At 40.7% G+C, this 16305-nt stretch overlaps 1 protein-coding gene across 1 annotated transcript in view; it reads left to right on the forward strand.

The window, feature by feature from the left end:
- PROM1 (prominin 1) overlaps positions 1 to 16305 on the forward strand; it is a 124940-nt gene that overhangs the window by 44861 nt on the left and 63774 nt on the right. Inside the window, exons 4-6 of the mRNA XM_023730251.1 lie at positions 9538 to 9658; positions 11887 to 11950; positions 13136 to 13225. Of these exons, the coding sequence (XP_023586019.1) occupies positions 9538 to 9658; positions 11887 to 11950; positions 13136 to 13225 (275 nt within the window). The remainder of the gene's footprint in view (positions 1 to 9537; positions 9659 to 11886; positions 11951 to 13135; positions 13226 to 16305) is intronic.

The following is a 16305-nucleotide window of genomic DNA, read 5'->3' on the forward strand; positions in this document are numbered from 1 at the left end:
TTTTTTTCTTTTAATTTAATTTTTATTTTTGGTTGCTGTTGTTGTTGATTTTTCCCTTATTTGGTTAGTTTGTCAGAGACCTCGTATTTTCCCCCATGCAGTATACTCAGCTGTGGTACCACCTCCATGTAATTTTCAGTGGCAGACACATAGCCATGTTTTAATTCTAATCATTTCAGAGTTTGACTGTTACTTTGTATTTATGGGGAGTCCCTGGGTGGCACACATGGTTACATGCTCAGCTGCTAACCAAAAGACTGGAGGTTTGAGTTCACCCAGAAGCTCCTTGGAAGAAAAGCCGGGTGATCTACTTCTGAAACATCAGCCACTGTAAAACCCTATGGAGCACAGTTCTACTCTGACACACACGGGGTTGCCATAAGTCAGAATCAACTTGGCAACTTTTTTTTTTTTTTTAATGGTAAATGATAGTGCTTTTCCATGCATGTACGGATAACAAGTTTTCTTTAAAATAAATTAAAAACCTGGGAGTGCAAGAAAAGTAAGCATTAAATAATACTTATAGTCAGCGTGAAAATGCTGCTGGCGGCACAGGAATTACTGAAGTTTGAAAAACATCATCTTGTACCATTTTGCCTCACTCAAAGCATCTTTCATTTGTAGCCCATTGCAGCTCTATACGGGAGGCACAGATGTGTCAAATGGGTAAAAAATAGTTAAAAATCAGTCTATCTGGGTGTCCTTTCTTTCTTTCCTTACTTATTTTTGAAAATTTATTTTTTTTAGGAGGATTAGGTTGGGGAAAGAAGGCTGAGTCTTCAGTGCCTGTATCCCTCTCTTCCCCCCAAACCAGAGCAGCTATGCTTTTATCTTTTCTTTTTAATTGAGGTTCCCTATTGTGGTTCCTACTAGAAAACAAAGGTTTTATTGATTTGAAAGAACAAAAATTTCAATCACAGGGAAAACAAGTTTAGTTTGTGCTTTGATTCCAGGTGGGGTCACCGAACTTGTTATAACTGCTCCTCAGTGTCAAATGCACTCTAACGCACCTTCCTTTTGTAGGATAGCCAGTGCAATGCCACACCAAGAGACTAGAAAAACACAAATGTCCATCACCTGTTGTTGTTAGGTGCCGTGGAGTCGATTCCAACACAACTCATAGTGAAGTTATGTACAACACAGCAAAACACTGCCCGGTCCTGCTCCATGCTCACAATCGTTGTTATGCTTGAGCCCATTGTTGCAGCCATTGTGTCAGTCCATCTCGTTGAGGGTCTTCCTCTTTTTCTCTGACCCTCTACTTTACCAAGCATGATGTCCTTCAATAAGGACCTATAAAATACATAGTTTGGGATGACAATTCATTGGAATTCAGTACCCCCATTGAAAGGGACTGGGCAGCCCTAGACATGCTGATATGAAACAGTCTCCAAGATCAAAACCCTGTTAACTCCGAGTTGGTTCTAACTCATAGTGTCCTATAGGACGGAGAAGAACTGCCCTATAGGGCTCCAAGGCTTTAATCTTTACGGAAGCAGACTGCCACATCTTTCTCCTAAGGAGCGACTGGTGGGTTCAAATCGCCCACCTTTCGGTTAGCAGCTGAATGGCTTCACCACAGTGCCACCAGGGCTCCTGTCCCCAAAATAGAGGAAGTGAAAAAAGCAGGTGCAGGCCATGTGTAGAACATGGTAATGACGATAAAAACAGAGAGGAGGGAGACATAAGCACATGCTCATGTTGGTACAGAGCAGATGTGAAAGGATTGGGCAGAAACTGGTAAGAGTGGTTCCCTCTGGGAAGGAAATTGAGGGATGTGGATAGGGAGGGAAGGGAACTCACTTCTTAGTATAGATAGATGGTTTGTCTCGAATTACGTACCACACTCGTGTTGCTTACTACATTAATTAAAATAAATGTTGAATTTGAATAACAAAATAACCAAACCAAACCAGTTGCCATCAAGTCGATTCTGACTCATGGTAACCCCATGCGTGCACAGTAGAACTGTGCTCCATAGGGATTTCAAGGCTGTGACCTTTTGGAAACAGATTACCAGGTCTTTCTTCTGAGGTACCTCTGGGTGTCACCCAGGGACTCCTGAATAACAAAAAAAGGCCCCAAAAAGCCCCAAATGCATTACCACTTATTCAAGAGTAGTGATTATTTCAACAAAGACATACTTTAGCTGAAAATAGTGAAGTAATAGACCTTAACAAAATATGTGCCAACAGGATCAAAATGAACATGTTAGCTAACTTAATGCCTGTTGATTAACAGGGAGCTAATTGTGCTCTCTCTGTGAGATTGCGGGGAGGAGGGCTCTCCCCTTCTCTGTCTCTGTGTCTGCCTGCCTTTATCTCTCTCACTCTCTTTTTAGTCAATAATTAGAACGTTTCTTCACATTGGCTTCTGGAAGACAGCTTAGGATTGGGTCAGTGGTAATTCCAGATGGCCCTGTCTCTCTCTGCTGTGTGTTTGAAGTGCTCAGGAATGCACAGACCCTACAGCTATGGGGCCATTACGTCCTCCCCAGCTACCAGAAAAATGTCAGTTACAGCCCAAAGACCTGGCAGACCCAGCGGGGAGCCCTGTGCGTTTGCTGTGAGCCGGAGACTTACATGCTTCATTTATCCAAAGACTTGGACATCTCTGCTGTTCCCTTTCCATACACACTTGACACGAGAGATGAGGCTCAGACAAGAGAGTATCATCTGGAAATACTTGCCCTTGGATCTTCTTGTTACAGCGTTTGCTTACTTAACAAGTTAGGAGCTTTCAATTGACATAAATACATATAACTCCAGGAAAATTCTTTATTACGTGTAGTTATTCATTTACCTGGATAAGTATTTGGAGCCCTGGTGGTGCACTGGTTAAAGAGCTTGGCTGCTAAACAGGAGGTCGGCTGTTCAAATCCACCAGCCGCTTCTTGGAAACCCTATGGGGCCGGCAGTTCTACTCAGTCCTGTAGGGTTGCTATGAGTCAAAATTGACTCCACAGCAATGAATTTTTTTTTGGTAATTATATATGTATGTTATAGTTCACTTTGAACCACTTGAATTAGTTATTTTATGTTTAAAATATTAACATATATAAACAAGAAAGTTACAAAGCCAGAAGTAAACTTCCATTCATATGTAAAATATATATACTTTTTATTTTCAAGAACTCAGGCCCATCAAACAAATTCAGATGTTTTTTCTTCTGTGTACATTTTAGTATAGAAAATTGTTTTTAAAATATATACTGTGATTTTACAGCCTCCTACACATTCAGTGAAGATATTTTTCCCACCCAAGTAGAACTTATTAATTTGAAATTCACAATGTTAGATTGCAGTATAATTAAACCAAAGTAGATCAGCTGTTTAAGGCTAAGTGACAAATGTACAACTAATTTGATTTCATAGAGTACATGGACATTAAATATGAATTATAAATCTGTCTAAATGAGAGTAGTATTTGAGATTCTTCTGTTTACTTTAAGTTCAGGCTAGGGGTTTAAACTGCTTTGCCTCGAAATTTTTGATTTACAACAGCTATTTTGGTGTCTTCCTTTTGAAACCTCTATTGGTTTGCAGATATCTTAAAAGTCATGAGATGAATAATGGCTCTGTATCCTGTGAAAGTATTCACAACTAGCAAGGAAGATTAAACACCAGGGAAAGTGAAGATTTCTATCTTATGATTAGATAGAAAGGAGAAGATTAGGTAAAAATGAGAGGAGAAAGAATGTCGATAAAAGAGAAGGCAGAAAGAGAAAGAAAGGAGGTGTTAGTGGCATTTTCTCTTGTTTAATGCAGGGCCTTTGTCTTACATTGGCCTCAACATACATTAGATACTATTGATAAATAATTTTTCTATATGGTAAAAAAAAGAGTCCTTCCAGAAACCCAGAGACGTCCACTTGCCCTTTGTCAGACTCAGTAACGAAATATTTATCCCATTTCACAGCTCCTATTAAGTGACAATTAAATGAAGTTGATTTTTAAGTTAGTACTGAGCACACCAATCTAATTTTTCATCCATCCTTTTTAATTTAAAAAAATTTAATTCTATTTTTTTTTTTAACTTATTCAGACAGGCTTAAATGTTAGGGAAAAACATCCCCCACCCTACCGCCCTGTTAGGGAATATATGTGCTCATGTGCTTTCTCTGTCTGAGTTTTTCCAAAGGCAGCTGCGGAATGCTAGAATTCGGTAGACACTGACATATGTTTATGCAGTCTGCTTGACCATCAGCAGAAGACTGGATTTCCACCTCTCGCTGTTGACTGTTTAAGCAGACGTGTCTTACTCCAGAAAAAGCCAAGTTTCCTTTCCTTTCTTTCCTTTGCTATTGTCATCACTGCATTTTTCAGAATTTCAAGGTTCTGAGGGGAGAGGAGGAACTTTGCATTCATTACTTTGACTTCTACAGTATATTTCTAAGTTCCTGAGTATGATCGGTCAGCTTTTCTTACAATGACCCTGGTCGAAACTGAATCCCAGTCATTTTCAAGAAGGTCAATGTTTTCCAAGTTCTTTTTTTATTAGGATGTGATTATCAATTCCTGGCTTGGTGGCCACGAGATTCTAGAAAAGAAATTGAGCTAGAACATGCCTGAAAATTATGAGACTTTCTTAAGGTGAATGAGAGAGGTAGTTTATTTACAATTTAAGTTTTTAAAAAAATATCTTTTAAAAAACAAGAGATAAGTTACAGACTGAGAGCATTTATTTGGCTTTCATTTGCTTATTTCATCAAGTTAGTAGAAGTTGTAGAAGGAAATTAGCTACAAATTTGAAAGGTTTAGACTTTTTTCCTTTGAGTATTTATTTTAAAATATAAATTGGTTTTGTCCATAATAAAATGTAGAAGATATAATGTTAATATGCCACAAAAATAATAATTCCTATCTTGCTAAAAATTGCAAGAGATTTAAAAAAAAATTGCAAGAGATTTAGTTGTGCTGCGTAAAAGCACGTTGATAGCTTAAAGGCATTATGTCAAATGCCCCAAAACTGATATTCATTGGAGTTTAATCCCTTTTGGTGTTGGATAAATTTCCCTCGGTATCCTCATATCCTAATAGTTGATCGTTGGTTGTTGAAAAAACAAAAACATTAATTCATGTGTTTGTTTTGGCTTAAAAAATACATTAAGCAATACTGAAACAAACAAAAAAACAACAAACAAACCAAACCCATTGCTGTGGAGTCGGTTCTGACTCATAGCCACCCTATAGAACAGAGTAGAACTGCCCCATAGGGTTTCCAGGGAGCAGCTGGTGGATTCGAACTGCTGACTTTTTGGTTAGCAGCCAAGCTCTTAATCACTGTGCCACCAGGGCTTTGAAACCAAATAAGAAGTCTTTAAATCAACAACAGAGTCTCTGGGTGGTGCAAACAGTTAATGCACTCAGCTGCTAACAAAAAGGTTGGTGGTTTGAGTCCACCCAAGAGGTACCTTGGAAGAGAGGCCTGGTGATCTACTTTTGAAAAATCAACATTGAAAATCCTATAGAGCTCACTTCTACTCTGACACACATGGGGTCGCCCTCCATGAGTTGGGAGCAACGTAACAGCATTTTTGTTTTTAATCAACAACAAAAATAATGTTATTTCCCAAAAGCATAACTTATTTATTCTCTATTTGTATTTAAATAGAAGATTTAAATTAGAGATTTTAAATGAAGACCATCAATTGCTATACATAGTATGTAAAGTTTTCTTCTTTAAACTGGTCGCTAACATTTAAAAACTTGAGAGATTTCACATAAGAAAGCAGATTTCGAAATTTTTATGAATGATCAGAAGAAGATCGGCAGTAGTGGGCATTCCATCATGGTGGCACTTGGCAAGAACTACAGAGCAGCTCTCTTGGTTTCCCAGCCCCCATATGTCTACCCGTTTAGGCATTGAATCTGCCATCCTTCTTTTAAGGACGTATAAAATTTACAACGTGTTATGGGTCTGAAAATTGCTGAACTTTATTCCAGAATTCAATGCTGTAATTTTAATTGGATGCATTATTGATTAGCAGAAATGTAGGTCTTTTTTTATATAAGTTGCATTGAAATTCAGTGTTGTATTGAAGTTCATTTTACTGATTGATGATCTTCGTGCAGTGTGAGTAAAGGCAATTATTGAATAAAAGGACAAAGGCAGTTTCAGAGTTAGATACCCCAAACCCTTGGCTAGTCTTCTAAATGGACCAGATGAAATCACAGCCCAACACTTACACCCACCTCCACTGAGCACCCACTGTGGACAAGAAACCCTGTGTTACACAAAGTTGACTGGAGTCCCTGATTGGTGCAAATGGTTAAGGGCTTGACTACTAACCAGAAGGTTGTCGGTTTGAACCTACCGAGAGGTACCTCGGAAGAAAGGTCATGCATTCTGCTTCTGAAAGGTCACAGCCTTGAAAACTTTATGGAGCAGTTCTACTCTGCACACATGGGATCGCCATGAGTGGGAATCGATTTGATGGCAACTGGTGTTGGTTATACAAAGTTGACTAGGAAACAGTTTCTGCCTCTTCTTAATTTAAGGTGTTATAGGGGAAATTAGGAGCCCTGGTGGCACAGTGGTTAAGAGTTCGGCTGCTAACCAAAAGGTTGGCAGTTTGAACCCACCAACCACTCCATGGAAGAAAAGATCAGCAATCTGTTCCTGTAAAGATTACAGGCTAGGAAACCCTACAGGACAGTTGTACTCTGTCCTGTAGGGTGGCTAGGAGTTGGAATCCACTCAACGGCTCACAACAACATAGGAGAAATTAAACATAGATAGAAATAAAAACAAAATAGAGCATGAAATGAGAACTCAAAAAAACAAACAAACAAAAAAACAAAAAAACCCCGTTACCATCGAGTTCATTCTGACTCCTAGCAACCCTATAGGACACAGTAGAACTACCCCATAGAATCCCTAAGGCTGTAATCTTTATGGAAGCAGACTGCCACATCTTTCTCCCGTGGAGCAGCTGGTGAGTTTAAACCACTAACCTTTCAGTTAGCAGCTGAGCACTTGAACCACTGAGCCACCAGGGCTCCTGAAATGAGAACAACTCTGTCGGAATTTCAGAGAGCCCTCTAGGAGTTTAAGACAAGGAGGTTCTTCCCCCATTCATGGGTTGGTGAAGGCCAGGTGGATGAGCAGCAGTAGGCTTGGACTTAGCATTTGTTTCCCAAGTTCACTCTGACTTCTTATGTGACAGCATGGATCTGATGCTTGATGAATGACAAAAAGAATTTGGGCATGCTGGGGAGAGAGAGTGAGGGCCCCCAGGGTAAAACCTGTTGTGGGCGGTATATTCAGGCGATAACCCTGACTCAGCATAGTATAGAGATGTTTTGAGTTGAACATAGTGAATAAGCTCCAGGTGCCACTGTTATGACTCAACTTTTTTTTTTCTGTTCCCAGCACTTCAAAACTATTTATTTTGGGGTTGTTTAGCCTTTACTTGGCATGAGTGCATTATTTAATAACTATTATTGCTGTGGTGTAATGTCTGCTTCGTAAATTCCAATGCAGACTTAGGACTGAAATTGAGAGCCAGTAATGGACTATAAGGAAGCTATTCCAAATGGCACAAAAGATGGTTAATATTCACTTTTTAAAGTTTATCATCAGAATGAACCCAAACCTGAAAAAGATAGAAATCTTACTGCATTTATGGACACCCAGTACCCCTCTCCTTTGCTGCTCAAGAAGGAGAATCTAATTTACCGGTAATTTTCAGTTTTGAGACACCAGCGGAAGCCCAGAGAGGCAAAATGACCTTCTCAAGTTTGCACCATTAGAGTTGGTGGCAGTAGTAGGATTAGAACTCAGATCTCCTGGTCTTAGTAAAGTCTAGCACACATTCTCAACCATAAGAAATATTACTCAATGTTGAGTGTTAATAGGATTGATTAGATTAGTTTGAAGTATCTAATGCATGTACAGGATAGTGCTATGGGAAAATATATTTTAAGTTGAACCAGCAATGAGCTAATGCCCCTTGGAATATATAATGACTGTAAATAGGATGACTAGTTGTCCAAGTTTACTCAGGTTTCCTGGGGACACAGGATTTTCAGTGCTGAAACCGCTTAGTTACCCAAAATGTAAATACATGCATGCACAAAGCACAAACATTGCTCTTGCAGAAGAGGCAATGTATTTATTTTCTGCATCAAGATTTTTTCCCTCAAAGTTTGCCTATTATTTGCATAACTTTGCTTTAGAACCATATCCACACCTTCCATTGGATGGTTACTAAAAATTGTGTTAACTTCTGTCGGTAAAATATTCAGTGACCTGTTAGATGAGTTTCTGTAATTCCTTGCTGCCATCTAGTGGCTAAATCCAGTAGGGCCTTGGCAATTATTTTTAAATTTAGGATTTTAATGTTTGAAGGCTTTGGGACAAAGACAGGCCAATTGGCTGAGTTAATTTAAATCAAGGGATTATTAGTAACTAGTCAGCATTAATAACTCTTTAAAATTATTAAATGTAGACATTTTAGATGGCTTGAAAATATGGTTGTTTTTTTTTTTTTAAACTTTTCATGTAGAGTAGCCTTTCACACAAGATGCCTTTTATCTGGCATTTTCAGACCTTTTTTATTGAAGTATGTTATACATGGGAAAAGTGTCCATATCATAAGTACACGTGCGTGAATTGCCACGATGTGAACTTACCCATCAAGCAACAGAACACTTCATCATTGGCCATCCCTCCCCCTAGCATAACCACTGACTTCTGACACCATCATTTTGCTTGACTTTATATTTTATATAAATGAAATAATAGCATACTCTTCTGTGTGTGGCTTCTCGTATAGCGTTTTAATGACAAAGTAATTCATGTTTATTTTCAACCTGGGCAATACAGAAACAAACAGAGACAATTACAGAAACTAAAAGCATTAGCAAACTCAAGCCACTCTTATCATTTGTTATATTTCCTTGTAGTCTTATTTGCGGGGTACGGAGGTATGCAAATGGGGTGTGTTTGGTGTACGTATGAGGGTGGATATACATCGTTTGCATTTGTACAGGACTGGGGCTATATTACACACGCTGCCTTATATCCTTTGCAACTTCTATTTCATCCACAATTTTTTGTGAATATTGTTCCATTTATAAGATTCATGTTTAACATAATAACCAGTTGCTGTTGAGTCAGTTCTGACTCATGGCCACCCCATGTGTGTCAGAGTAGAGCTGTGCTCCGTAGGGTTTCCCATGGCTGGTTTTTTTGGAAGCAGATCACCAGGCCTTTATTCCAAGGCACCTCCGGGTGGACTTGAACCTCAAACCCTTTGGTTAGCAGCTGAATGCATTAACTCTGTGCACCACCCAGGGACACAGAAATGGATATTTATCTGAAATGGATATTCATCTTTTCTGAGATGATTGAGTCATGTTTCTGGCCCACTTTTTGGCGGTGGGTTGACTGTGGAATTTTACTGTAGCAGGAGACAGCAGGGTGGGGGGAGCTTGTGGCTGAGCTCAGGAATCCCTGGCGGCACCTGACTGAGACAGCCCTCCCGCGAATCACACAGTAAATGCTCTTCCTTCTCCTTTCCTTTTCCTACAGCATTGGCATCATCTATGGTTTTGTGGCAAACCACCACCTCAGGACGAAGATCAGAAGGACTCGGAAACTGGCAGACAGCAATTTCAAAGACTTACGAACGTTCCTGAATGAAACGCCAGCGGTAAAAACCACAACCTATATATCCCGTGATGCTTTGCCTTTTTGACTTTTCAGAGTATTTATCTGAAACCTCACTTGGACCTTCTAGAACTCCAGTAAATCAATGTAGACAGGTGTTATCTTTTAATATTATAGATGAAGAAATAAAGGCCCAGCAAGTGGTTTTCAAAAGAGTACGGAAGTCATAGTTTTCAGGATTGGTGTTTTTATTTTATATTATTTTATTTAATGATGTAACATGAAATAATAGTACATATGATAAAAGTACTTAATTGTAGGAGTATGTCTCTCTTTTTTTATTTTAAAAGAAAATCTTTGGGTCCCATTATCCTTTCTTTTTGGCAATATAGTTAACTCCCCACTGTTTGCATAAAGTTACTTTTGTGGTAATGAAAATTCTGGTAACCTTTCTGCTTTACAACACCTGTTTGCTAATATACGTATATGTGTGTAAAATTCTTTGGAAAAGACACACGAACACACAGAAGTTGTCTTTTGGGGAAGGGAACTGGGTGGCTGGAGGGCAGTGATGGGAGGATACCATTTTTCTGTATTTCAGACCATGTGGATCTATCCAGAAAGTGCCTGGGCAGGACCCAGTACAAATCTCTGATGCTGAGCTCATGGGTACCAACGTGGGGAGGAGGATGCCCTCCTAGTGGATTCATTAAAAAAAGTCTACAAGAATCCACGAGCTCCCTCACACGGGGATGTGTTCTTCCAAGTCGAGGCTGCAACAATGGGCTCAAACATAACAATTGTGAGGATGGCGCAGGACAGGGCAGTGTTTCTTTCTGTTGCACCTAGGGTTGCTATGAGTCAGAACTGACTTGACGGCACCTAACAACAAAAACAAGTAGTAGAACATTAAATGTTATACTAGTTTTTTCTTTAAGTGATTGGAAATAAAAGAGAGAAAAAAAAAAAGCTGTTTTTAAATATTGAGAATAAAGAAACGAATCATGTTTGTATTTTCAAGCTTGTTCACGGAGGAAAATGTTTCATTTTCCCAATCTGGGAATAGAAATTCATAATATATTTACCGGTCATTCTAAAGACTCCAAAGGAAGTCTTCTTTTCCTTAAAAGTTGGCAAAAGTTAAATAGCCAGATAGCAACCATGGCTGGTGAAAGTCGGAGATTGCTTTTGTAACCTTGGAAAGATAGTAAGTTGCTACCAATTTTGGGGAAACTGACCTGGTTGAAAATACATGAAAAGCTGGAGCAATCTATAAAAAACTGGACAAAGAATGTGAATAAGCAATTTACAGAAGGAATATAACTGGCCAAAAATATTAAAAGGTGTTTAATCTTACTCTAAGGAGCCCAGGTAGCTCAATGGTTAAGTGCTCAGCTGCTAAGCCAAAGGTCGATGGTTCGAATTCACCCAGTAGCTCTTCAGGACAAAGACTGGCGATCTGCTTGCGTAAAGATTACAGCCTAGGAAACCCTATGGGTCAGTTCTACTCTGTCCTATAGGGTCGCTATGAGTTAGAATCGACTCAATGCGACCCAGCAACAACACACCAATCTTACTCTAGTAATTGGAGAAATGAAAATTTAAACTGTGACACACATTTCACTGAGAAGAATGGCAATATCTATTTAAAAATGGTAACATTCAGTGTTGCTGAGGGTGTGGGGAAACAGGTCTGTAAGACATAGTAGTCAGGAGGGTAAGCAGCCCTTTCAGAGGCCAGCTCAGTAATGGCCCCTAAATAAAACGGGTCCAATGTGATAGATTACAAATGGTCACAGATTCTTTGTAGTTCCTCCCATCAAGTGGTGAATCTGTTTCCTAATCCTCTGAATCTGGGTTGTCCTTGTGACTTGCGTTGACCCATAGACTGCAGTGAACATGACCTTGTGCTAGATTTGAACTTAGGCTTCTGGAGGCTTTGCAGTGCCCACTCTTACTTTCTTGCTGCTGGGAACTCTGGGAACACCACATAAAAATGTCCAGGCTAGCCACTTGGAAGATGAGAGGCCACATAGAGAGAGAGGCCCAACCTGGCCCAGCCATGTCGGCCCCAACCAGAACATCCCCATAGCCAAGCCACAGAATCACGAGAAACAACAAATCATGTTTTATGTCAATAAGTTTTGGAGTGGTATGAAGAACTCTGTGTCAGAAAATGTAAAATTTTTTTTTTTTTAATGTTCTGTATTTTAGATTCAGGATAAGGATCTTAGAAGGGGAAGTTTCATTTAATTTTTTTTTTTTTTTAAGCAAATCAACTATATATTGAGCCAGTACAACACCACCAAGGAAAGGGCAATCTTGGATCTGAACAGTGAGTAAAATTTATAGTTACCTCAAGTCTTTTGTTTGTTTGCTTTGGCTAACACATGCGATGCCAATCACCCATAAAACAGACTGAGAAGTGAAGCACACTGTTTCTACAATTTGTGCATGAAAAAAAAATCCCTAGAGATGTTGCCAATTCGCAATGTGTTACTCAGTGATTAAACTCTAGCACTCATTGTAAGAATGCTTTTGTTTTCTTATCATAAGCACTTGTTCTTTCCTCCCCATGTGAGAGAGGAAATGTTCTCTCCTGGGTCCACTATCAAAGATTGAAACAGACAGCCTCAGAGAAACCAGTGAGCTTTGGGAATAGAGGGGTGGGCAGTTGCTCCTTCTTGAGTGCCCACAGCGAGCTCACACACAGCCTAGCTCAGTGGTTCTTCTCAGCCAGGAGGCTGGAGGAACTCTGCACCTCAGGCAACATTTGGCAATGTCTGGAGACATTTTCGGTTGTCACAGCTGGAGGGGGAAATGTGTGCAGCTGGCATCTGTTGGTAGAGGCCAAGGAGGCTGCTAATTAATCCCGCTGTATTAATCCTACAATACACAGGATGGCACCCTACAACAAAGAATTACGTCACCCAAAATGTCAATAGTGCCAAGGTTGAGAAACCCTGGTCTACCTGAAGAGATTGAAGTCTCTGGAAGGTACAAGCAGTAAACGTGTTTGCTCCTAACTGAAAGGTTGGAGATTTGAGTCCACCCAGAGGCTGCTTGAAGAAAGATCTGATGATCTACGTCCAAAAACATCAGTCTTTGAAAACCCAGTTCTACTCTGACACACATGGGATTGCCACGAGTCAGAGTCAACTAAATAGTAATTAGTTTTGTTTTATAGCTGAAGAGATTAGGGGCACGAGCAGTTACAGCTCAAGATGATAAAAACTGTGTTCCTAGTACAAGGAAATACCAAGTCTGTGGTGATTAATTTTTCATCTCCAGTTTCTCATTGGGCCAGCCATGGAGATTTTGAGGAGCGTGGAGAAATCTCCATTCAAAAGTCAACACTTACACTGGATCTAAAATGAGAAATGGGGTTTCACAGCAGGAGAGACAAAAATAGTTCTCAGGCAGTGAAATCCTGTAGTGTGAAGCAAATGAGTGCTAAGAGGTGAAGAAATAAATGGAACCTCCCCTCATGGTCTTTTACTCTATGCTTCTTTGAATCTAGATGTTAAACCATTGCTAGGAGATGGAATTCGTGATCAACTAAGACCTAAGGTGATCCCTGTCCTTGATGACATCAAGGCCATGGCAACAGGTAAGCAGTGTGAAAGAAATCACCAAGAGAAAGTTCCCACCCAGAAGGCCCTGGACTTCGTGAGTTCACCCCCCCATTTCTTGTTTTTCCTGAGAGTTAGGTGAGGTGAGAGCCACAGTGTGTGACCATGTACACAGGTCATGAAAACACTGTCACAATATTTTTCTTTAAAGCTTGTGCCAGAGGTCGTGTACTCATGGTCCAAAAGTGATTTGGAATAATAGCGGCAGAATTTGAGAGGAAGCCACCACCTGTTTTTGTAAATAAAATTTTATTGGAACTCAACCATGCTTGTTTGTTTGGGTATCATCTATGGCTGCTTTCACTCTATGATGGCAGTGTTGAGTGGTTCCAGCAGAGACCATATGACCTGCAAGACCTAAAACATTTATTATCTAGCCCTTTATGAATCACTGGTGGCACAGTGGTTGAGAGCTCGGCTGCTAACCAAAAGGTCAGCAGTTTGAATCTACCAGCCACTCCTTGGAAACCCTATGGGGCAGTTCTACTCTGTCCTATAGGGTCTCTATGAGTCAGAATCGACTCAACGGCAATGGGTAGCCCTTTATAGAAAAAGTTTGTTGACTCCATTATAGAAGATGAGTACCATATAGATATAGGTACTATTAGGGCTATAGAAGTTTATTGATTACTCTTTCCTCTTCCCCTTGGAAAAACAACTTTTAGAAATTAGGAATATACATATAGATCTTAAGCCAGCCACAGAAAATGGTATAAGTGAGCAGATTTTAATAAATTTCATTTTCAACAGCAATGAAAAAAGACCTTCTAGGCCTTTCCAAAAGTTGAGAAAATGTCTGTGCTGGAGTACTTGATGGAGGCCAGTTTCATCTATGTTAGATACTTGTGGTTTTGCCAGTTTGAATTTTACTTTCATGAGCTACTATTCCTGCTAAAATAGACCATGTTGTTGTTGTTAGGTGCCATCGAGTCAGTTCCAACTCATAGTGACCCCATGTACAACAGAACAAAATGCTGCCTGGTCCTCTGCCATCCTCACAATCATTGCTATGTTTGAGCCCATTGTTGCAGCCACTGTGTCAGTCCATCTTGTAGAGGGTCTTACTCTTTTTCTCTGACCTTCTGCTTTACCAAGCAAAATGTCCTTCTCCAGGGACTGGTCCCTCCTGACAACATGTCCAAAGTACGTGAGTCACGTATCACCATCCTTGCTTCCAAGGAGCACTGTGGCTGTCCTTCTTCCAAGACAGACTTGTTCATTCTTTTGGCAGTCAATGGTATATTCAGTATTCTTCACCAACACCATAATTCAAAGGCATCAATTCTTTGTTCTTCCTTATTCATTCAGTACCATGTTGTTGTTGTTAGATGCTGTCGACTGGTCCTTCAATTCCATAAAGGAGTGAACTGGGGGAAGTTAGAAAATTACGTCCATTCCTTTTGGTGCTCTTTCCTCCTTGCAACTCAGTGATTCAAACCAGTGTTCCGAAACAGGATGATGTGCAGAATAGGTCGGGGTTGTGAAGATGGTGTGTTGAAAGGCACTTCCCCTGTCCTCCTTCACCTTGCAAAGGGTCCACTGCAGCCTGAAGGTGTGTCCTCTGCTGTTGATGCCTCAAATGTCTCCATACATCCGTTCTCCATATCACCAACCATTTCCTTTCCAGCCAAGGAAAGTGAAGCCCTGAGAAGGGATGCCATTACAAAGTCCCATGTCTCTTGCCTTCCTGTCCTAGCCACCATGAAGCTTTCTATTTCATTCCTTCCTCCCTTCCTCCCTCCCTGCCTATCTATAAATGAGAATAAAATTATTTTCATTTGTTTTGGGCATTTTGGAGACACGTTTTATAAGCTATAATTAGAGGTCATTTGAAGGTGACACTGATGTGATATCCATGCCATTGATCCTTCAAATGGCTTAAACAATAGGAAACGTATTACCACACATGAGAAGATATTTGGTGGGAAGGCAGCTCCAAGGTTAGTTAATTGAGGGGTTGAGCAGCGTTGTCAAGGAGCCCCTTGTTTTCATCTCCCTCTCTGCTGTACTTAGGGCAGCAGTGTGGTCACGATGGCTGGGTGGCTCCAGGTGTGTGTGATGTGCATATATGCAACATGAAGAAGAGCAGCACTGCCTGCTGTGTCTTTTTATATCAGAGGGTAAAACCACGCCCAAAAGTGGCAGCAGCCTTGACCTCAGTGGTGTCAGCCAACACCTGAGCCGGTGTCAGACAAGGAATGAAGCTGCACAATTGCTGGGGAAGACCAGCGCTTCTCACACTGAAGCGCGTCAGATTTGCCTAGAGGGCTTGTTAGAACACAGCCTGCTGGCCTCACCCACAGTTTATGATTCACGAGGGCTGGGATTGGCCTGAGAACTTACATTTCTAGTGTGTTGGAGATGATGCTGTTGCTGGCGGCCCAGGGAGCATGGTATGAGAGGAAGTGATGAGAACTCACAACTAACTTCACGTTCCCTAGGCGGGCCTGGAAAAGGCATGAGCTGTGGTTCTGGGGGATTCCTCTATGCTTTGAGGGCATTGGTGGTTCAGTGGTAGAATTCTCATCTTCCGTGTGGAAGATCTGGGTTTGATTACCAGCCAATGCACTTCATGTACAGCCACCACCCATTTGTCAGAGGAGGCTTCTGCGTTGCTGTGATGCCGAACAGTTTTCAGTGGAGCTCCCAGACTAAGACGGACTAGGAAGAAAGGCCTGGGGATTTACTTCTGAAAATCAGCCAGTGAAAACCCTGGGGATCACAACAATCCAATAGTAACTGATCATAGGGATGGTGCAGGACCGGGCAGTGTCTCCTTTCATTTTGAATGGGGCTAAGATAATGGGGGCATTGGTGGCGCAATGCTTAAGAGCTCAGCTGCTAACCAAAAGGTCAGCAGTTCGAATCCATCAGCCGCTTCTTGGAAGCCCTATGGGGCAGTTCTACTCTGTCCTATAGTGTGACTATGAGTCAGAATCGACTCGACAGCAACAGGTTTAGTTTGGTTTGTAAGAGATAATGTAGCTTGTCCAAGATTGGATAGGTGGTAAGTAGTGGAGTTGGGATTGCAGACTCTGGTCCAACTATAAAACCTGTG

Source organism: Trichechus manatus, unplaced genomic scaffold, assembly GCF_000243295.1.
Source record: "Trichechus manatus latirostris isolate Lorelei unplaced genomic scaffold, TriManLat1.0 scaffold00034, whole genome shotgun sequence".
In the NCBI taxonomy this organism is placed as follows: Eukaryota; Metazoa; Chordata; class Mammalia; order Sirenia; family Trichechidae; genus Trichechus; species Trichechus manatus.